This window comes from Trichogramma pretiosum, unplaced genomic scaffold (genome assembly GCF_000599845.2).
Source record: "Trichogramma pretiosum strain Unisexual culture from Peru unplaced genomic scaffold, Tpre_2.0 scaffold5, whole genome shotgun sequence".
NCBI classification, from domain to species: Eukaryota; Metazoa; Arthropoda; class Insecta; order Hymenoptera; family Trichogrammatidae; genus Trichogramma; species Trichogramma pretiosum.
The window spans coordinates 1,353,815-1,377,754 of record NW_019641672.1 but is presented as its reverse complement, the minus strand read 5'-3'; the positions used below and the strand labels follow the sequence as shown (position 1 = coordinate 1,377,754).

At 41.5% G+C, this 23,940-nt stretch overlaps 1 protein-coding gene across 2 annotated transcripts in view; it reads right to left on the bottom strand.

The window, feature by feature from the left end:
- LOC106650258 (protein eva-1 homolog C) overlaps positions 1 to 18,376 on the bottom strand; it is a 122,016-nt gene extending 103,640 nt beyond the window's left edge. For both annotated transcript variants that reach the window (XM_023460507.1, XM_014368184.2), the window contains exon 1: positions 17,766 to 18,376. In XM_023460507.1, coding sequence (XP_023316275.1) covers positions 17,766 to 17,832 — 67 coding nt within the window. In that variant the 5' untranslated portion in view covers positions 17,833 to 18,376. The remainder of the gene's footprint in view (positions 1 to 17,765) is intronic.
- Between the last annotated feature and the right edge of the window lie 5,564 nt (positions 18,377 to 23,940).

The window sequence follows — 23,940 nt, the reverse complement described above, 5'->3', positions numbered from 1 at the left end:
CTTAGCTTACTGCAGCGTGCTACTGCTGCCCGTCCCCGATGTTTTAAGGTTTTCCCTCGGCGAATCTAAGCTGCCGTACGGCTTTAATGCGAGAGAGAGAGAGAGAGAGAGAGAGCACCCCTCTCGCTGTTTGTCATTCGCAACGCGCTCGTGCTCAAGCTACTTTACTTTTTAGAGATTTTCGCAAACATTGTGCGGAATGTATTAATATTTTATTTGAAGAAACGCTCCTAACGCCACGCGAACGGCTAAAACGGAGTATACGATGAAGACGCGTGAATAAATAAAAATACGACTCTCGTGAAATTTTGCCAAAGCATGGCTTGTTTCACATGAATATATGACCGATAAAATATGCCATTGGAAATTATATAGGAGCAATCTCTGAGGTAAGCTAGCCGACTTTCATACCTCTTCAGATGTTCAAATAAAATTGTCATATTCTACTCTGATGCAGAGAGGACCTATAATATTAGCTTTCCGACAATATTTTCAATTGGTTAGGCTCATTTTTTTCGAAAAAAAAAAAAAAACAAAAGCAACATTTATAAAACTTTGAAGATTTTATATTATTCGGTCGTTATATCCAACATACCTACAGTAAAATATTTGAAGTACGTACGAAGCCAACATTTATTTTGTACGGAAGCAAAAATTACGCTGATAAATTTTCTTACCTGAAACATAAAAAATAAAATACTTCTGTTAGAATATAATTTAAATTTCTTAATGCATAATTATTAAATAATTTTATTAATTATAAAGAATATACCCCCCGACATCTATATACAACATTATACACAACATATGATTTGGATTTATGTAATTCATTTAAATTAATTGAATCACTGAAATTCATTTAAATAAATTTTAATCATTCAGGTAGTTCTCAAAGTTAATAAATATCTTCATAATTTCAAATAAGCATAAAAACTGTAAAAAATTTAAAAAGTTGTCTATTGCTCTGAAACTTTACGTATAGATTTCTCGATCTTGTTGATGGCTTGAGTTAGTTTCTATCGAAAACATCTTGACACATGTTCTACTCAATTACAGAAAATGATTTTCAGGCGATACATCCGTATTATCTCGCAAACTGTGTAAGCATTAAAATGTCAATAAGAATCCATTGAGAATATTCAAAATAATCGTGTTTAATATCAAATAAAAACTTACAATTCATTGAAGAAGTAATATAAGAAAAAATAAATAATCCCAAATCGCTATGCGATCAAGGTAAATTCGACTAAGAGCTTCACTCTCAACAGTTTCATCTTCGCAAGAGCTATCGGTTGTCGTATTCCAAACGATGAAGAAATACTCCCGTGCGGGAACTCTATACTATATATACAAGCTACCTAAGTATCAAGGTACAACACCGCATCTCTTTCTTCGCTATTGCACAGCACAACAGCAGCAGCGGCAGCAGCAGCAGGAGCGTTTGCCTCGCAGCGATCAGTTGTTCGGTCGTCGAAGCGAGGATAGAAATGCGAGTTATGTATATATACGGGGTTGAAACACACCTAGATGTATACGTATATAGGGATAGAGGGAGATATCTCACCGGTGGCAAAACTAGCACCGTAGAGGCGACATGTTGTCGACGAGTAGTTCGCGAGCGCCAAGATTTCTGTCGAGGAACTACGGCATTAGATTCGATACTGAGGGGGGCGAGGGAAAGATTTCGTGATTCGCATTGCGGTATACACAATAGTTCTCGCTCGGGTAACAACTTGGCGCGGCCTCGATTATTTCAAGAAAAATACTTAAAGATATCGCATTGATTGAAATAATTCAATATCGATTCCACTGTATGCAGAAATGTTATACTACATTCGAACTGAGCTATATGCTTTTTATTCCACTGTCTCGATCTTTCTCCTTTCTTATACCAATTTCAGATGCAGCTACAGCGCTGATTCGGACGAAAAAAAACTTTATAAAGTTGCATAAAACACCGCACACATAATGCAGAGCAAAACTCTTGCACAGTTCAACGCAATTTACCGAGTTCGGTACTCTTGAATTTCCCTCGAAATATCAACGAATCAGGGGGGGAAAAATGAGATAAAAAGGTGAACTCGTCTGCGTCATAAATATCTATACGTAAATGATTTTTTCTTGGACCTTTTATAACGTAATTCTGGCATCGATGCCGTTCAATCATCTCGTTGGAGATGTTGCCAGCTATTTAAAGAAAAGTAATCAAAGACTCGTGTTATTTTCAGGTTAGAAAACTATGCGAAACCCGCTAATGATGAATAATAGCTCGCATCTTTGCTTCATCAAGTTAAAGTTTATAGACAATCGCCTAAATCTGTGAGTCGTTTTTTATGATAATCTTCGGATAGTAATCCAGTTAAGCTACATATAGACCCAGGGATTACCCACCGCTGACATTCACTGATATTAATGATCATCCCCCTCTATTGCGACTTTATCTTAAAAGGGAATAAGTTTATGCCGATGCAAATTTCAAAGAATAACACTTCTCCACGCTCGAGGAAGTAACTCGATATGAAAATAATAATGTTATGTTGCGCGGTATTTAATATTCCAGTATTCGTCTTCTTTTACTAAGAGTTTGTATTTCTCTCGTTTTTTCACTCCATACTTCTTACGATAAATTCCGAAAAGTCAAATGAAAATGAAAAATTCATCATCGCGAGTGTTTGTTCATCTGTCCAGGCGTAGCACGCATCCAATCCGAAATTCAATTACGGGACCGTACGCTATGCAAAGCGTACATTGATGCATGTGTGTGGAGAATAATTGAAAAAGCCCGCAAGGTCCATCGTAATCAAAATCTCCCACACAGCCTACGAACAATAAAATCCGTTGTTCGTCCACGTCTATCTTCTTTCAAAACACTAAGAGTCAAAAGCAAGGATCATTGTACACCAATACTGGTACCAATTTAGATGGCTTCTGGACCGATTTATAGAATAAGAGAAATATTTTGTACAGCTTGAATTATTTTTGCTCTTATGCAGAGAAATAAAGAGTTATTACGATAAACGTGCTCTAGCGCAATATCAAATACTGTGCATTCTTGCGCAATACCAAGAGAAGTAATTATTTACAGATTACGTTCTTGGAATGCGTCCAAAGCAATTCCTACTGGGTGACACTCTTCAATCGTCATGACTCTCGACTGAGGGAATGAATGGAGTAATGTTGCATATCCAAATGGATTTAACCTTATTTATGGGTACAATAACATATACACTCCCACGTACTGTCTCACTTGCTGCTTTACTCGATTTGAAATGGCAATTAGAGCGATGATCCAGGCGATGTCTCCCTTAGTAAAGACTTGATTGCGAATGAATGACAAGTGAGAGAGAAGGGAAGTTGGAGTACCTACCGTAGAGCACGGATTCGAGCATTTACGAGCGGTCTTAGGAATGCTTTAATATAATTTTTCCGTTAAAAGATTAACGCAATATACATATTATACATGGCTTTCATCCATCCAAAAAGCTGTTTAAAAAATTGACATGGAAGGTTCGAGATGAATTATTTGCCCAAAGAAATGTTTGTGCTTGAAAGGGAAGGACTAATGAGCTTTTAGTGAGTCTGTGGCGCGCGCAATAGACTGAAATTAACTATTTTGATTACGAATGTTACATATGGGTACATTAACTTTTGACTGCATAGCTTAAATTACGAAATAATTATAACAGGTATATAGCGTAATATATCATATATAATATATATGGGTTTCACAACTGCATATCTATTTACTGGCAGACGATAATCCATCTGCAATTACACGCTGTCTTGAGCAGAAAAAAACGCTACGATTGGAGAAGCAGTCATGCGGAAACATACTTAAAACTACAGGACTACAAACAAGCTTTCCATGTCTTCGGTCGGAATAGTTCAAGAAAGAGAGAAAGAGAGGGAAAGAGTGAGAAAAAGAACGAGAGTAAAGGCTTTTGGCCCCGAGAAGAAAACGTAAAGTCGAAAAAGAAGAAAAGATACAACACAAGCTTATACTACTACCACGGCTATCTTTCTCTTTCTCTCTCTCTTTCTGTTTTTCTTAGAGGAATTCCCCGGCTGCTGCCATGCGCTATATCTAACTCAGTGGACTGAGTACCAGAGAATTGGAATCAGACAGTGTAAACCGATCGAAGTAAAAAAGGAAATTCAAGTTGAATATCAATCTAGAAAGGAAAACGTTTTGTTTCTTCGATTTAGGTGTGGCTCACCTGGGCCTATGAATGCGGAAAATCGAATGTGCACAAGGAGCACCTAAAAATGAAACGACGTAATAACTCATAATAACTATCCTTTGAAGAGTGATTATGGTATCGAAAATTTTTAACGATCGCAAAGTTATAACAATTGGCCAAATTTTTCAATATAACTCTAAAATATAATATGGTTATCTATCTCTTTGTCAGAAGGCCTACGCTTTAAAGCGGAAAATTTAAAGCTTCACTGGATCATCTTGTTCCTTTTGGATAAGTTCCCAAATTCAAATCTACCTTCTCATAAATTATTTCGACAGATTTCCCATCTGCTAGCCTCTCGCCTCTTCCCCCTTCTCTCTTCCTCGCTCCTCTTTGGTTCAAAGGTGAATTAAACTTAACCCCCTTGTAACACATTGAGTCGCACGAGGTATAGCACTCGAAGGATTTCATGTCGAACGATATAGTAAGTCAGGATGTTGGGACAGCATCGGCAGAATTCGCGGAAATGTTCAGCCAGACTCGAGCCGCGAAGACTAGCGATGCTCCTGCTGCTGTTGCTGAGTCAACGTTTCTACGAGTTCCCTTCAACCCTATCTATACGCATTCCAGTCTAAGTATATGCGAATTGATGCGCATTCAGTCTCATTTCCATGTCAAACTTTTCGTTGCTTTGGTACTTTTCATTATCGACAAAATCATACAAGATCTTTTTCTTGGAAATTTCAATAAATATTGACAATCTCCATCGTTTGCAATTTATTTTCAAGTTAAACTTGATTAAGTATTATAATTATAAACGATATTTAAAATACTGATAAAAAGAAACAAGTTTTATAATGCTTTTTAAAAACTCGAAGCAATTCCACAACTGATTTCCGAGACAATAAAAAAAATAATGAAGGCTAAGCGCGCCAACGTCACTGACCGGGGAAAGAGATGCAGCGGAAATAATTACCAAAAGACAATTGGCTTGGTCTCTTCTAGTTAATTCTTTTTTCTTTGTTTTACGTTCTTAAAGTAGCAACTCTTCATTTCTCAACAGAGTTAGCCGAATTCTATGCAAACAACTGATTTTTGCAATTGCAATAAACTAGCAAAGTTGAAAAATTTGTAACGTACACAGAAAAAAAGAAGTAAACTCTTCTGTACCCTAGCAGCTTCTTTTTTCAACTAAGCTTTTGATCCAATTTATTTTCAAAATCTTTTTCCCTCCTTCATGTTTACATTTTTGTGGGTTAACAGAGAAGGTAAGGCTAACTGTTTTCGGGTCTGAAAAAATGTATAATATGATCAATTCAAAATAAAAAATCTCTACTGAAATGGTATTTAATTTCAATATCGTTTTTTTTCGTATGATCAATTTCATAATATTATTTTGTAAAGTCATTTTATTAAAAATCGACAACTAGAAATAGTAGTTATTGAAACCGCTTTAAAAGATTAGAGTTTACCGCATCCAGTACTTAATGTTTATGTTTAACAAAAACTTTTGAACCGATTTGAAAGTCCCTTTCATCGGTAAATCAAAAATCTAGCTTGGTAAAGACAGAAACAATCACAGTTAAACCACAAAAGGATTCCTACTTCATAATGTAAAAAATTGATGAATATTTCTATTTTAATTTTTTAACAACTTGTTTAAAAGGCCAATGGTTATCATGAAATATTTTTGCTTATCAATAGATTAACCACGGGTGAAAGATCGATATTAAATTTAGACTTGCATACTTTTATCTGGGACAATACAAATAGTCAAGCTCAAAATAAAACTTTAACAATAAATTAGTCTCAATATATAGTAAACGGAAATGCCCTTAATTACTGTAACAATCAAAAGTTATGAGAAAATTATGCAGAGCTCCAGGACTTTATGCATACTTTGACATTTTTTGCAATCGAATATGCAAAATTCTAAAACCCTGAAAAGAAACTTGCAATCCAGTTCGGAGAAGTTACAGGATAAAATTATTGATCATCAAGCGACATAGCTATGCATGCATAGCCTATTCGTGCCTTTTTTTCTTTAGTCAGTGAAAGAAAATCATTTTCATTCGATTCCAGAAATTCTAATACTTTCATAAGTTTATAAAAATGTGAAAGTAAAAAAAATTTTCATGGTAGTAGTAGTAGTAATATTTTATAGTCGAATAAAAACTGTAAAAATTTTGTCCAGCAAGAAATTTTAGGATTTTGGTACCGTTGTAAACTCTAAAAACTTGGAAATACTTTTGTCACACTTGCTACGCACATCGTCTTTGCATGGATATAAGCAAAGAAAGACATATTTTCACTTCCATTCGCAAACATTAATGCCTTAACTTTTTTCACGTATTATAAAAAATTTTCAATGCAGCACTTGAATATTTTTTAAAGAACATTGTAAAATAATAAATAAAATAGATTTGTACTAATCATATTGTCCACATGAGCCTATTTATATCATTTTGATGCAGCACAAACTTTACTTTACCAAAGATATTTTCTAGCACATCTGAAGATTTCGGTAACGCAAACTTGCATTATTTATCTAGATTATATTGATAATGGTAACACAGAGATACGTATGCTTTTATAATTGCGCATAAGTTGATTCGCATGTAGGTTCGGCTGATATAAAGTAGAAGCTGCTTGGCTTGTATCTGCCTGGCGAGAGGGAAGTATATGCGTGCACGTGTATGAGTGCAGTCAAGCGTCTCTGAGAAAATGTATTTTTCCGGCGACACGCTGTAAACTTTTGTGATTTATGCACCCTACAGGATCTCACTCCCAGCGCAGCAACGGCAGGAGCAAGTAGTAGTCAGCCGCTACTGCGGGCATCTCTCGTTTTTTCGTGCGGCTCTCTCTCTCTCTCTCTCTCTCTCTCTCTCTCTCTCTCTCTCTCTCGAGTGAAGCTCGAGCATAGATATCGAGCCTGTAAGGCACCCACATACGCGCACACAAACACATACACACGTAGGTGCAAAAACGTGCGCTTGCTGCGGAACTCCAAACGCGTAAACTCCGAAAATTACAGGATTCGGATGCGCTATACCCCCCTTCATAGATATATTTATCAGTGCTCGGTGTGATTACTTGTGCATCGCACCTCATTGTATAGATTGCATTTAAGATTACTTTTAAACAATGTTTTTAGTATGCCTTTTCAAAGTACTTGAGCCAGACTGTAAAAGCACAATTCGTCCAAGCTTAAAAGTTGATAAAAAAAGAGGCTTTTCCCATATTTTCTTTACATAACAATAACTGAGTACTCAAGAAAACTAAAACAGATTCTAACTACGCGCCCGTACGGTCAAAGAATTTAACAAGCTTATTAGACGAATACAACTTATTATCAGTACTAAAAGTTTTTTCATAACATCACTCGGGAAAGATACTATTGCTCAAATCTCTCTGTTTTTTAAGCATAAAAAACTTTTTCACTCGACTTCAATTTTCTAACGAGAATACTTTTTCAAGCGAGCATAAAACCGATTCAATCCTCTACTTGTAAACGTTCGCTCTCGGCAGGTAAAAAATATAAATAACGATGGAGCAAATTTTTAAAAACCATTGAACCAGTGTAATAAAATGAGGTTATTTTAAATAATACATCGCAATTACCTCGTCTCATTGTTTTGTATTTATCGTTCGTTTATTTTGCGCCGAGCGTAAACAGCGAGCTTTAAAAAAGAAAAAAAATACACACGACTACTCAAAATGCTGATAATAACCGGTGCTCTACCCTTGATCCGTCGGTGAAATTTTCACAAAATAAACTGCAACAAAAACGCTCCCAGCCAATATCGCGTCGCACTCGGTGACGTTATCATCAAGTGCACGCGTGTATACGTTAAAAAAAATCTCTCGTGACAATGACAGCGTCGAGTCTTTCTCCCTCTCTCGTTAGCAATTAAAAAGTGTAAATCGAAATTCGTACGCCAGGATGCTATACGCCACTCGAAGCCGTGTAGTACGGCAGCGAACAAATTTATATGTGACGCGTGTAATATAGCATCTAGTCTCGCGTCGCGTTTATTTTATTTGGAAAATCAATTCCCATCTCCGAATGCTGGATTCGATCCAAATGAGCGCGCACAGGAGCAACAGCAGCAGTAGCAGCAGCGGCAGTAGCAGCAGTTGCGCATATCGTTTACATCAGGATCGCTTCGCTTAACAAGTTCATCTATGTATATATCGTAACACGTGAGCGCGAGTCTGTATGCATAAATGTATCTCGCTGCATCGCGCGCCCGCCCAATAAAACGATGACACTTTTATTCTTACACATGTATAATATGCATTTTGGTAGATATGATGCAAAACGACACGAGTGCGTTGCACCAAAAACTGTCCGTTACAGACAATAAAAGCGAATTATCGCACAATTATTTCGGTGAAACCGCGCGTATTGTTTGCTTTTAGCATTATTAGCTGTTAACAAAAAGATGATATTGGATGATAACGTAATTCATCCAGTGAATGACATCCGGCTTTTGCTTTTCTTGACACTCGTGTTTCAGTCGATTATTAATTTGGTTGCACTGGAACAAAGATAGGACCGATCAACCGTACTGGAGAAGAACCTGTAATTCCGTACCAATTATGTCAATATAATATCGTCGCCTGGCGGCTGTCATTACACGCGCGGATCGCGTGACCCTTTAGTTACAGAGAGCTCGCGATACAGAGATCGACTGATGCTTCACACTTCCGATCAGTAGGTGTTCGTAAAATGCAGATTAAAGTTATACTTCGTCGAGTATATTGACGTTACCTGGGTTGCAGTCGAATTGATTGTATTAATCGAATCAAATGCTCGCAATCAAGCGTAGAGCGGCAAATGTATAGTCAATAGCGATGATTGAAAGGGTGTAGCGGCAGTGGTGATAGCACGTGGCTACTCCGATTGCATCGATTGTTTTCAAGTATCGGAATTCAAAAATAAATTAAATGCTCGCAGTATACTTCATTCAATAACTCATTTTGCGAGAAATAAGATCGAACGATTTACTTTTACATCGAGTTGATGAACATTTTAGAGTTAATCGAAGGTTGGTCGTGCAAAACGACACGGAAGGGGCCCTTTGAAGACTACAAATTTTTTTAAGGAGCTTCCGCACTTAGAATATGAACCTCGATTACGTAAAAATGTATTCATTTATTTAAAATAGCGCCATATTACTTTCGATGAATCAAATTAACGTTAAAATAGAAAGAGAGATTTTTAATATAATTAGTAATTCGTGTTAGATGAACGCTTTTGTCGCACTTTTGCGAATCTCCACATAAAACCTTTGACTGCCACTTCAATCTCAACGGTGCTCAAAGACATACCGAACATATTTGTTACAACTAAGAATGAGAGCACAATCCAGGATTTTCAAGTTCTGTACTGTTTCACAGTGCGGGTTGGGATTAATTATTAATAAAGATGAGTGATAAAAGAGCACGCACTGCTTATACCTTCAATTCCTTCCGGGAAAATGAAAAAGAACCTACGGTATTTGGATAAAGAGACGATACTTTGCGGTATTGTGTGATTTTCAATATCACTTTTCTCGAAATTCAAGACCCTTGATTTTTTTTACAATTAATATAAATTCATTACGAATCGTTTCGTATGACTTTTATTGCAATGTTACATTGTTCGAAAAAGCCTGCTCAAAACTAGAAATTGCATGTTATGAATAATAATTTCGAACTTGAACGCACTGAGAAAAAAAATTCATCGATTCAATGAAATAGTACATTACGTCACTCGTGCGCAAAAAGGGTGATTCTCGTACGAGTCTCAGTTTGACGCCCGAGCGCAGCGAGGGTGACAATGAGACGAGGGCGAGAATCACCACGCGCACGAGTGACGTATACTATTTTTTATCACGAGTTGCGGGAAGTATGTAATTTCGAGAAGTATCGTTATTACAGTACTGCTCGGGAATTACGTACTTCCCGCACGCTGTGATGAAAATTTAATTAAATACAATCTATGAAATAATTTCATTGAAATAATGAATTTTTATTTCATCCAACAAAGTATGCAATTGTTTAACGAAAATTTCATGAAACGTTGGTAAAAACAATTAAATATTTTGTTGGATGAAATAAAAATTCAGCATTTCAATGACATTATTTCATAGATTGTATTCAATTAAATTTTCATTGAATCAATGAATTTTTTTTCTCAGTGCGTCCTTAAAGATCCCAATACTGAGTGCAAAACGAGAACTCGCCATATACACGCGATTCGGTTCAGTGAAATTTCCACAGTTATGTGAATCAATTTTTCTACCACTAATTTCTCATTACTGATTTTTTGAGCAAGCCCTTTATACATTTCACGTCGAAACATGAATATATTTTATGCCGCGGCAAGTTTTCTACGACCGAAAACCAGAGAGAAAAACTTTTCGTAACGATTACCGCTGCGCATGCATAATGTAAAATCTCTCGTTTCTAACGTCGATCTTTCTCTCGTGCTTGCCTCCCTCCCTGTAAACTCACGTATGTCGAAAAAAAGTTTTACAACTCTAGTGCCCTACTCACTGCTAAACTTGTTTCTAAATAATTTTTTTCGGTCATCTTGATCATTTTCTTCACTTCATAGGCATTTGTTTCTTTTTTACTTCATACAAATTTTTCAATAAAACCATACCTACAATAAAATTTACTTTTTTTCTCTCTTTTGAACTTGACGAATGTAATATTTCGGAGCATACAAAAAGATGCCCGGTTAACTGCTATCGTGTCATTAAAGTGGAATTCTCTCGTGCACCCATCAAGTGTATTAAATCTCGTCGTCGTGCTGGGGGTAAGAGAGCACACGCGCGACAAAACGTTCCGCAAACTTTTTGACATTCATTCCCCATATTCTCGCCAAAGTTTCACTTTCTTTCGCCATCCGCGACTGCGATGTGATATTTTATATCAAGATTGCACAGTTGAAATCTTCTGGACGTTTCAATTATCCATTAAATGTTCCTATTCCCTCGGAAAATTTTACTCCATGACATTATTATTCGCTTGAATAAATTTCGCGCTTTAATTTGTTTTAAAATATGCGATATTAACGTACCAGCCTCATCTGAGTGAAATTCGATATATCTCGTTATATTCGTGATGGGTGAAATGAAGTTGTCAACGCAATTACATTTCTTGTATAAAGGTATGCATTTTACAACATTGAGACAAACTTTTCATTTGTTTCGCCCAGATATAATCCAAGCCTTTCAAATGATTGAATGGCGCTGACAATTGAAAAATATCAACTTAGCCAGGAATTTTATAAATAAAATATAAAAGAAATGAATTGTAGGAAAGGGGTGAGTAGCTTGGAGATGACAGAACAAAAACAGCATTACAAGAAGTTGTGACAATAAATTTTCGATATTCATTCGGGCCTTTTCGATTCGTTCAATGAACCACATCCCTTGTTCACCTAACAATAATTGACATCAAATTTCCTGACTATTAGCGTGCTAGAACGAAGACTCAATTATGCATGCAATGTATTGTTTACTCTTAGAAAGTTTGGCTCGTCTCTTCCACTCGAAAACTACTCCTTTCGCTGCCGCTGCTGCTGCTCAGCAGAGGCTATATGTGTGCATGAATGTAGATGGTTAGGTAGCAGTCGAGAAACTCTACATGAATCGCCTTTGCAGGCAAATTACGCTTGTATGTAATATAGGTACAACCCCGAGCAAGTGTGTGGCTATACTCACGAGCAGATCCAAGATATGCGCATCGTTTATGCGTTCGTCTAGTTAAAGGCCCGGAAGTTGTCTAAACGAAGCTTAACTTCGTAACTTTTTTCTTTCGAAAACAGTGTTTCGCCTACAGGTCAATTCTAAAACGTAAATTATGCAGAAAAATTCAATCGAGTTATCTGTACCCGTAGCGCGGAAATATTTAATACAATCCCTCATGTATTCTAGATTCCTATTATTAGAGCAATATCGATAATAGTTATTACCTTAGCCGGGTGCAGCGGTAAAAGAATGTCTCCGGCCGTAAGCAATCCGTAGAATCAATTCAATAAAGAATAACATTACAGGCAAATGTGTAATAAAAGTAGTAGCGCGTATGCAACAAAATGTTAAAGGCCGCTCGAATAATACACCTTCGCATACGTCGCACCGTAGCCTGCGCTCCAACAGTTGAAGCGGCTATGCTACAGCAGTTTCTCTTTCTCTCTCGTTTTGCTCTTTTTTTTTGCACGCCCGGTCCCCGTTCAAAATAACTATTTTGCGATGGTGGTCATGCACCAGTGACCCGTACCCTAGCACACACACACGCGCGCGCGCAAACACCCAGACACACAGAACACACATAGCCAGCGAGTAGATAAAAATCGTCCCTGCGTGCGCTGGAAAAAAACACGATGGTTATCAAATTTTACTATACGACTTTTTGTCCGCCCGCCCGCGCACGAGTTCCGAACGCGTAAATCGAACCAGCCGCTCGGGCGCGCGCCACTGCTGCGCCGCCCGAACGACGTTGCTGTATAATAGAAATGCGTAAAAAAGGCCAAGAACGATTTTATATTCGAAAAACTACTTTGGAGAACTAACGAGCATAAATATCACAACGTCGTCGGATTGTAGATTACATACTCATTCCTTTTCTATAAGTAATGAATAGACTTTGGGTTGAAATCAAGGAAAGTAAAAGAAGAAGAAGCAAGTCGCAAGATTATCGCAATAACCTTATAACTCTTGAGCCCACGAGGAAACAATTGTCCTTGGTTCGCTCCGCAATGGGTCAGGTCAAACTCGCGGAAAAGCTCGCTCGGTTCTTGTCGATCCCTACAATTCATTCGCCCTCCCCTCCTCTCTTTCTCTCTCTTGCAGCTGCCAACGTGAAATGGAATTTTCTAAAAATCACGGAATAAGGAACTTTGCTCCCCGCGCGTAATTCGACAAACTGACTTTATTCCTTATATAACACACGCCTATGTACTAGTTTGCCGCGCGCCGCGCTTCTTCAGATTTACGGGTTCGATTGGGGAACTTTTAAAAAAGTGTTACTACGACGACGACGACGACGCTCGCTCGCGAAAGAAAAATGAGACAAGGTCTCACGCCAATTATAATATGAATTTACGAGGCGGCCTCTTTTTCTTTTCTCGCTCGAGATTCGGAGACGACGCTCGCTGCACCGAGTTTTGCGCTTGATATAAGTAATACCCCCTCGAGCGCGCGCGGAACATCTTCGATTGTTTGCTGCCTAAGCAGGTCTTGTTATTTCCGCGCCTCGCGCGCGAGATATCGTATCGTGTGCGCGAGGAATCTCGGAAGGTGTTTTTCGCATTACGCTGCTGTTTCGTTATACTCGCGCACGGCGCACACGCAGGCTTGATTATACTCTCGGGCCCCGGAATGCGGTTGCGCAGCTGCGCTCGCGCGATAAACAATCTTCCCGCTAGCAATTACTTATTATTTTCAATTTATTTGTCGATATACATTTTTATTTTCTCTCATTTTCAATCGACATTGGAATTAATTTTCTCCGCGTATACCGGCTGCGGTTTCGCCACGGTAATCTTTGGACAAATTGTTTGGCTTGAAATTACATTATCTCAATTGCCGCGTATAGAAAACTGTAAATTCCACTTGGTGACTGTATTTAAAGGACGCGCTCACCGGCAGCGATATCATGCTAGTAGGAGTAGTAGCAGTAGTAGTAGTTGCATTTTAAAGTCATAAATCTTTCTTGGCAACGTAATCCCGCGGCCCAACAGAAGGTTGGCTCCGCACAAGCGCGTCGCGCGCATATTATCGTCACGCTATACTTGCTTTGGCGGCTGCAGCAATGACTCTTTGCCCATTTCGCCTTTCTTTCTCTCTCTCTCTCTCTCTCTATTTCTCTCGCGAACGATAGGTACGTGCGGGGTCGAAGTGAGAAACAAATCGGCCTAGTTTACACGCGAGCATTCAATTTTTTTCTCTTTTATCACGTAGCTATATGTTCGCCGTGTGTACGTGTGTGTGCTTGTTTACTGCCAGCGATCCAGGGGCGTGTGTGAGGCGCGCTGCACCTGCATCACTTTGTGCATACAGAGATTTGTTTCTTTGCGATAGCTACGGCGCTATCGGCGAGCGCGTCAAAGGATATGTACACAGAGGCGCGCGCGGTGCGACTTTTTGCCTCGGCGGCAGCCGCACGTCCGAACGCATGATTTATCGACAGGCGATGCGATACGCGTACGCATATAACGTACATGTGTATAGGAAGATGCGGATGGATTTATTATATATCACACCTCCTTGCTGTATCCTTGTGTGCCTGTACTGCACACACATATACGCCTCTAACCACTTAAGTAGCTTATGTCTAGTGCGCAAGACCAAGAGAGGAGGAGAGAGAGAGATCGTTATGATGCATGGCATGTCTTGCGTCGGCTTGTCGTAGGATTAAAGTTCAACCGCATTCACGCCGTACACGCGAGTGCTATATACGTCCGTTTCACCGCGACCAGCTTCTGCTCGTGTCTTAAGTGTGTGTACGCGTATACGTGCAGCACACGAGCCCGCAAGTGTGAAAGACGCGCTCGGGATGCTGTAATGGCTCAACCGATACGAAAATAGCTACGCAGTACTTAGAGGCTGCTACTGTTACTGCTTCCACTGCTGATGCTATAGTGTTGTTGGAGCTGTTTCCTGCTTCCCTCGTTTATAAACGAATCTTTAGGATATCTTCGAAACCGAAATATACTCTTCGCACAACGTGGCGGCGGCCTTTTTTCCATCACTATATGAGCCGATGATTGGGTAACCAGAGCCTCGATGCGTCAAGTACGTTTACGCTGTTGTTGCCGTTGTTTTATTTATGCTTTTTTTTTCTTTTAAACTTGATGACATTTTCAAATATAAATATGGCACGTTCGCGCGCGACCCGATGGCTCGGGGGAATAAAAAAAAATTGTTAATTAACGATAAAAGCATACTCGAATTACCAAGTTATGATACATATCGTGTTGCACGCGTCGTATTGTACGATCCGTGTGCAAGTGAAAAATTATCCTAGTGCAATTTTTCATTTAATATTTCTCCAAATGCATTTGCGTGTTTATAAAATGTTTTATTGAGCCATCGCGCACTTGCGCACACACATATAATATGCAGCGCGCAAGCCCGCGCGATGTAAAAACGAAACTGCGCACACACACACACTGGCATTTGTAAATTTTTAAACTGGATAATAATTTTAAAAAGAAAGAAAAGTATTGATCATCATGCATTATTCAAATGGCGTGTCAGGTGCATCGACGAAGCATATATAATACCGTACTCTGCTGCTGCTGCTGTTCATGTAGGCGTCCAGCAGCACTCGCATCGGCGTATACGCGCGAGAGGGGGAGAGATCTCGTTTTCCCCTCCGGCGCGCTCGCATAAAAGAGATACACACCCGATAAAGACTCGGTGGCTAATTATAGGCACTTTTATAATAAGCGATAAACGCGCTACACGTGATTTCGCTCGCTGCTGAACCGAATTATCGGCCCCGTTTTCTCGCTCAAATTTGCGTCCAAGCTCGCTATGCGCTCTCTTTTTTGCATATATAATGAATCGAAATAAATTCGCGTGCTTGCGTTCTTTCGATGCGGGTTTCGAAAACTTGAGCGTATTCGTCACCGATTCAGGGTAAAAAGTTTACAACTGTTAGCAGTTTTGTTGCTGCACAAGTATGTCGGTGTCAATTTACCCACGCGTTTGTGGCACAAATACCAAGGAATCAAAGTCGCTCGCTCGCAGCTATAGTTAATATTCAAAGCGGAGCACACTCGAGAGTCGAAGTAGCGAAGACGCGATTCCTAAGATGAGTAACTCCCTATAATGGGGTGCGTTACATCAGTTCTTAGGCTACCTTATGATGTACACTTACACGACTTCACATCTCTTTTGCTCGATGATCTAGCCGTAAGAGCTTAAGATAACAAATGATGAGCTGCCAAGCAATAGGGTATGTCTCTGGTCTTCTTCCTCACTCTCTCTCTCTCTCTCTCTCTGTTACTGCGTTTGTTCTCAGCTGTATATTGTCATATATCTATATACAGACCGAGTAACTAAAGCCATTCGATGGTCCATCTCTCTCACTCTGTTTAATATCACCTCTCAGCGAGCAAATAATCCTCGGTCGCTGGCTTAGCCCCAGCCCATAATATCGCCTTGTGGCCACAGCTCTTGACCGAGAAGTATATTGGCGGCGGGCATTCGGATCCCAACTCTTTTTCTCGCAGATAAAATTGGCCGTAATGATTATATTATGCAGATTAATTAGCTTCGCGCGAGATGGCAAGATGCTCCCGCGCAACGATAATCGATTCGTGAGAAATTTCACGGATTTTTGCGAAAAAAATCGCGCGGCTATACTGCTGCAGCCGTTTGCATGCGCGCCAGGTTACAATTTCTGATTAATGAGCAATCACGTATGCGATGCGCAGGTGAATGAGATGCGTATAACGGTGATTGCATCGATGCGCGTGTATATATATTTTTTGTAAAAATGTTTGAAGCTCGGCAGGCGCGCGGCGCGCTTGCACTCGTGCACGTATAGAGCTGCTCTCCAAAGACTCTCGAGAGACTTTATCTTTCAAAGGCGTCGTTATGATTTTTTTGCCTTTAAAACATATGTGTGTGTTATAGCCATTAGTCGAGACTTGCACATTTATAAGCCCTGTGCGCGAGCACATATATCTTTGATTAATCATGTGCATCGTGAAAAAAGAAAAGCGAGAGAGACCTTCGGAAGTAAAAGGCGTTATTAATGCGGACGAACGAGTAAGAGAAGAAAAAAAAAACAGGCAAATATGAAGAGGAACACGCTCAAACGAGAGTTTCAGCTTGCGCGCATACACTATTTACGCTTTAATTATTATTTTAGCCTTATATACAGAGCTTTGGCATTTAACTCGATATAATCTGCGATTTATATCCACCTCCGTCTCTTGTTCTTGGTTGCTCTTTTTGCCTTACTTTTTAGGAGCAAAGTGCACATACATGCAAGCCGTTGCTTTAAAGAAGCTAATTCAACGAGTTAACCAAAAATAATACGAATAGCTGTATATACATGTATAATATGTACGTGGTGGCTCAACATTAGCCCGATAAATTCCTAACGCAGCAGTGCACATACATAGTGCTGGAGCAGCAGCGCTCGGCCGCCCTACTACTATCCCGTTTTATCCCGTCTCTTAGTAAAAAATTTCGCTCTCGTCGCACATATAATATGAAGGGGTAGCAGTGCAGCAGCAGCAGCAGCTACGTTAACAGACGCCCGGAGATGCATGTGGCAAGTGCAACAGCACCGGCGAATTATATTACTTCACAATTCGCGGCGTCATGAACTTTTCGCGTGCACGCTGGACGACGACGACGACGATATCCTTGCGCGGCGGCGCTGCACGAGAGCTGCTGCAGCTAGCTCACGAGTGAGACGCAGAAATTCACCGCTGCTGCACCATACATTTTAAATCATGCTATGTATATATGCACTGGTATAATAAGAGAAAGAGAGAGAGTGAGTGAGAGTATAAGGGATGCAGGACGTGTGTGGGAAGAGAAAGGAAAAAAAATCGTGATACATTACCTAAATTGTCTGCCAGAGCTGCGGTTACGAGGCACAGAAGCAGGGTAATTGCCGCCAGAGAAGCCATATTTTCCAGGCGCGAGGGCCAACTTCTTGGTCGGATTTCGGCGGAAATTTGCTTCTTTTGTTTCTTTTCTATTTCACACTCACTCGTGGACACTGAAAATCATCGGCCGGATTATGCGAGGCTCGTCACACAACGAAGACGCGTATATAGGATCGCGCACAGGAGCTGCACACGGAACGCGTTTAGTCGACCGCGAACACCACGTGATTTTTACAGCGTTATCGCCGCGAGCGTGAATGTAGATAAATCATATATTTGAGAATCAACTGCACACTGCACTGGGGGGTAGTATAAGTATACGATTCAATTTCCGCACTACGTAGCGAGTAGGAGCTGTTCTCTCTCTCGCTCTATTTTTCTTTTTTCTCAATGCACAGAGCTAGTCGGTGTAACCCGAGAGCTTGGTCGATCCTTTTTTTCTTGCTCTCTCGCTCTCTCTATATCTCTTCTTTTTCTATACGGAACAGCGTCGGCAACGTCGGCGGTGAGCCGGTTAAAGTTTCGTCCCCGTGGAGAGTAAATCAGTCCCGCAGTCGTCGGCGGAATCCCGGAGATTTTTCGCTCGTCAGCGCTACTGGCGTAGCGGTACTGGTGGCCGTAGCAATGTAGTGGTAGTAGTAGTAGTGCTGGTGGTGGTGTATAATTCGCTGTCGCGCGGGAATCTGCATTGGAAGGCGCACACCACGAAAAACAAAAACCGGACTTGTTTCCGAGCGGTGTGTTGCTGTCGCGAGCGTCGATATCGATCTCCAAAATATGCGTGTTATATGGCTGCGATATGTTTTTTTCATTAATCCATTGACCGGGTCGAGAACGTCATCTCTTTCTCGTATGTCGGCTTGCGGATCTACCAAAATCAAAACACACAGTGACAACAACTGGAAGAAAAACAAAACACTACCGATGATGCAGTATTTTTCTAACGAACACGAGGATGTTGCTGTTTTGCTGCTGTGGCTGTGCACTTGGGGAGTGGCTGCTATAAGCGTTTGAGTTCGGAGCAATCAGCTTTGAGACTTAAGAGATGTCTTTTATTGAGAAATTAGAGCATCACAGGCTAAATCCAGGCAATGCCGTGTATGCGACTGTTTGTCATCGGAGTCTCGTGATACATCGTTAATGGTGCAACGGCACGCGGAGCTGCTGCTGCTGGAGCGACGATTCGGCAAATGCGCACCGCCGCCTGCAAGTGTGTGTATTGGATTTGCGGATGCAGGATACTCCGAGAGCCGCGAAAAGTTGCCACAAACACTCGTATGACACTCGTACACTCGGCTTACACACACTCACACACACACACAGAACCGCTCGCGAAGATGTATACAACGCTGGAGCGGCAATCGATTATTCAAATGAATCGTCGTGGTCGTTCGATTCAACATTCACTGCACTTTGAGTCGCTTTTGTTGATACTGATTTCGAAGAATATATGGGGCGAGAATAAGCGATCTCGGTGTTGCGGTAGAGATAGATCTCTCCTGTATAACCCCTGCGCGCTCGGCTCACTAAATCGATTTCCCGCAAATTTGAATTTCCGTAGCCTCGGGGATGATATTTTTTACTCCTTTTTTGTTCCACGATAAAGCACACTGGACAAGCGGCGCTTTTTTCCTCGTTCTACAGAAACGACGTTAAATCGCACACGCCGTCGTTATCATTTCGCATGCGTTTTTATTAAACACTCGAGTACGGGGCAATTTTGAGCGAACAACAAAAAGCGGCGTTGATCATCACCAGCACACACACATAGGGTCGCGCGCGAGGACATCGAAACACAGTTTACTTTGCATATCACACGTGCGACGAGCATACGATAAAACAACAACAACAACAACAACAACAACTACAACCACAACACACGCGGCTGCGAAAGACACGAGGGGAGAAAAATACACGGCACGAGCGGGACGCAAGCGACGGAGGTCGACGCGCGACTGACTGACTGTTCAACGCTGTGGCTGCGCGCGGAGCCATACGCGCCGCCGCTGCCGCTGCTGCTGCTGCGGATAGTGGGTATATGGGCAAAAGAGGAGTAGAGCAGAGTCGCAGGCATAGGCAGTAGCAGCGGATTCGAAACGTGACGTCACGCGCCCACCGATAGCAAGGCGCACTACTGCCCTTGCTCCTTCTGCACTGCATTGTACTCGTGCTGCTGCTACTCCTCGACGGTTGCGAATCTACGATTCGACGTTCGAATGTTGTATTAGATAGAAAGTGTGTGTTCGAATCGTATCTGTGCTTCGATGGTGAGTTTTTTATTCTCCGAAGCACTGTTACAGGGAGAGGAGTGCCGTTTTCGGTTGCAAAGTTGGATGGAGCGACGTTTTGGCGGGAAAAGCCGGAAATTGCTGCTTCTTGCTGTTCACCCTCGAGAATTTTTTGCCGATCGAGGTAATTGTTTTTAAACAATTTTTCATTCTTGAAAATTTCTCGAACACAAAATATTTAACTTTATGTCAATGCCAATTGCTTACGAATATCCTTTGCTGTATGGGCCACCCAAATGAACGCGACGTGAGCAACGACTTACGAGTCATTTCGCGGAAGGGCCGCGACTTTTGTTGCTCGGACAAACAATTGAACACGAGCCGCGACGATTGTACATAGGTGTTTTTTCTTTCACCGCGTAACGATACCTGCCAAAAAATGAGTCATTATTCTTTAATCGTCGTGTCGTCGTCCGTAAAGAGTTGTATTGTAAACACACCGGAAACATCGTCCTAACGTTGTTTTCCTTCCTCGCGGTATAATTGAGCTATTGTGCTCACTGAAAAATTCGTCGAAAACATTTATCAAGTGTGTATGATCGAGCACGTATACGAATTTACGAAATGAGTCGAACGCTATACGCACAAGTCAGTTTTTTGCGAGTAATTCATTACACACTGTATCGAGTTGCACATCTCTCGATGCACCGTTCATTTCTTTCAACGACGTGTCTCTCTCTTCTTCTTTTTTTCTCGTATAATCATCGGGCACAGGCGCGAGAAAAGAATGGCAAAAAATATTATACAGCCGCGACCTCTGCACACGTATACGTACGTATAGAAGAGGATCGCGCACACAAGCTCGTTAGTGTCGCTCTTTTGCGGATCCTAAACATCTCTGGCACATCCACGCCCTAAATTTGCGACTGCACATAAGCCGCGCGTTATACTCGTTCGCGCGTTGCACTATACACAGAGAGATATACCGTAAGAAAGGAAAAAAGGAAAAGAGAGAGAGAGAGGAACGACGCGTGCTCATCTCGTACAGTCATATATATAAGAAGGCATGAGAAGGCAGAACTTTAAGGTCCATATAATAGCTGTCGGCGCGTCTGTCGCTGGAGCTGCACCTCGTCGCTCATATATATAGATAACGACAACATCTCTACACACGCGTAAACTTATATAAAACCGGATGACGAGGAGCGCATATATAGGAGGAAGAGAGGGACCCGTTGCTTTGTCCTTATTTTCGCGCGCGGCCCAGTACTGCAACGTATACGACAGCGCGAGAACTAAACTGCTGCTGCTGCTGCATTCGGCACGTGTGCATGTACACGAGCTCGCTATTGTAACGGCTATATGTGGGCCCCATCGATAAGAATCGTTTGTGCATGTCGCGCGTACTTACAAGTATATGATGTATACGGTATTTAATTCGACTCGTCGAAGATCGTGAGTCGTTTTTGCTCGCGCGACCTCTTGGATTCGTCGCGATATACTTCGTGACGCGCGTTACGTATTTGTTTGAGTTTCAATTGAACTCGAGTGCGCGCTACACGCCTCTTGCTATCGAGATTCGCAGATCGGAGCATTGTACTTTACGAATGCGCGAGTCATTTGTATCGCGTCGCCATTCGAAAAAGTGAGAGTACAACTATAGCGGTTACCTCCCTCTCTCTCTCTCTCTCTCTCTCTATTTAGCGATTTTCGACCCGCTCTTTTTTTTGACGCGTCATGCACTTGGACCAAGATTCGCCATACCGCTAACTGCAAAGTTCGTCGTATTACATAAGCGTATATGCGGGACCGCAATCGTGATAATCGTCGCTTGCGCCCAGCAAATTCGATCGAATGGAGCAAAAGGCGCCCGACACACCAGCTACGATACGCATGCAAGCAGGAAGTCGCACTGCTGCTACACTACACCAGTCGATGTGTAATTGTAAGCGAGCAACACGTGTCGATGCCATAACGATCAACGGTAAAGTCTTGAGGCATGGGCTCTGCGTGTGGTGCTCCCTCCAACAATTAACTGTCTTCGCGGCGTGACTCGACTTGTTTTGATTTATTAATTGCGCGAGCCGAGTTTTTTAGGACTTTTTGCTCCAAAGAAATGGGACGATTTTCAAGAATATCGTTTGATATTTCAAAAACATTTCCGGCTCTATTAAGCGCCACATATCGACCGTGGACTTTTAATAAGATTTAAAAAATTTATTCTGACGCTTCGACGTGTACTTGTATTGCTTAATTTTTTGATCGGTATTTCTTCGTCCCGAGTCGAGCGTGGATTCGTTCGAGTATCGGTCTACTATTCGAAAATTGCAAAGACAACGTACGAATGCGAAGAATCCATGGCATTCGAAAGAGCGACGCGTTACTCGCCGTCTGCAGCGCGCGACCATAAATGAATTGTGTGCGTACGTCGTATCGTGAAAAAAAACGAAGCGGCCTGCAGGGCACACATGTGACAATCAGCGTCGCGACTCGGCTACACGTATGCAGTCGGCCGTCTCTTCGTTAACCGACCCCGTATAGCACGGGCACACGTTCGCAGCCAGATTTCTCGCGCTTGTCTCTGCAATAATAACTGCCAAGCTCGATATCCCTTCCCTGCAAAATATTTCAAACGCGTGGCGCGCTGTAGGAGCACCATGACTTACAATGCACCGCGTTCGGATGAAGAAAAAAGACGACAACGCCACGTGCTTATGTGTATAAATAAGCGCAGAGCGAGAATGAGAGAAGGAGGGAAAGAAAGAGAGAGAGAGAGAAAAAACGATGTAAACGACGAGAGCGGCGACGATGACGAGCCGAGGCTAAATTTAAGACCCAGACGACGACACTTGGAATAAAATATATATCTGTCGCGTGCTCGCAGCCTTTACAAGCATCGCTGTATACGTCTCGTACGCGTAATTTTTCACTTTTCCACGTGCTCTACGGAGCTGCTACTGCCTGTGGCCGAGAGAGCGAGAGAGTAAAAAAGGAGGGGCACTTCGCGACGATCCTGACGTATTTTGCGCTCTTTTAAATCCAAAGCATTACGATATATAGCCATACAAAGTTGCATGCAGCACGCTGCTCGAGACTCCGCAAATAATATATCGTAATAAGCTCTCGGTGTCTCGTTCGGGAGACGCATTATACCCACGAAATTCGTGTCTCGCGACACTGTTTTTATTCACCGCAAGTCTACTTTATATATACCGCAGCGCGTCTTTTTTTTCCTCTCTTGGGTTAAAAATGAACTCGCACTGTAAAGACGTTGCTCGGCTTCGACTTTATTATCACGACAAGTGACTAATTTTAAAATTGTTTCTTCGCGCTCTCTTTCTCTCTCTCTCTTTCTCGGCTCTCTCGCGTTTTCGAGCGGCATAGCAATGAATATCAGATGCCGCTAGTCGTACAAGGGTGTGCCGCCGTCGTCAACGTCGAGTGCGAAGAATACAATCAAGAAAACACGCTCGCGAGTGCAACGCAGAAATCAAATACAACAAGTGTCGCGGAATTTAATTGTATTTGTTATTATATATGAAAACCTGGCCCGCCTGCTCGACTGTCTGCCTGCCTGCGAGTGCTGAGCATTCCGTACTCGAGAGCATGGAGGAACTCGCGTATCTGACGCGCAAACGCGGCTCCGAACAAACGAACGCGGCGACGTATTTAGACATTCAAAGAGCGCGCGAGGATGCAACTTTTCAGTTTTCGGCGATTGTTTCTCTCTGTACAATGCATCGTCGGTTCCAGATCTATATCTGTCGACTTTATCGAATGAGCCGTTTGGTTTCGAGTTTTTTTGGAATCCTCTGAGCTTTGTTCTTTGTTCAAAGCACCAAAAGAGAAGAGGAATTCACCATTCGCAACTACGTCGAGGAAACTCGTATAATGCGAGCTT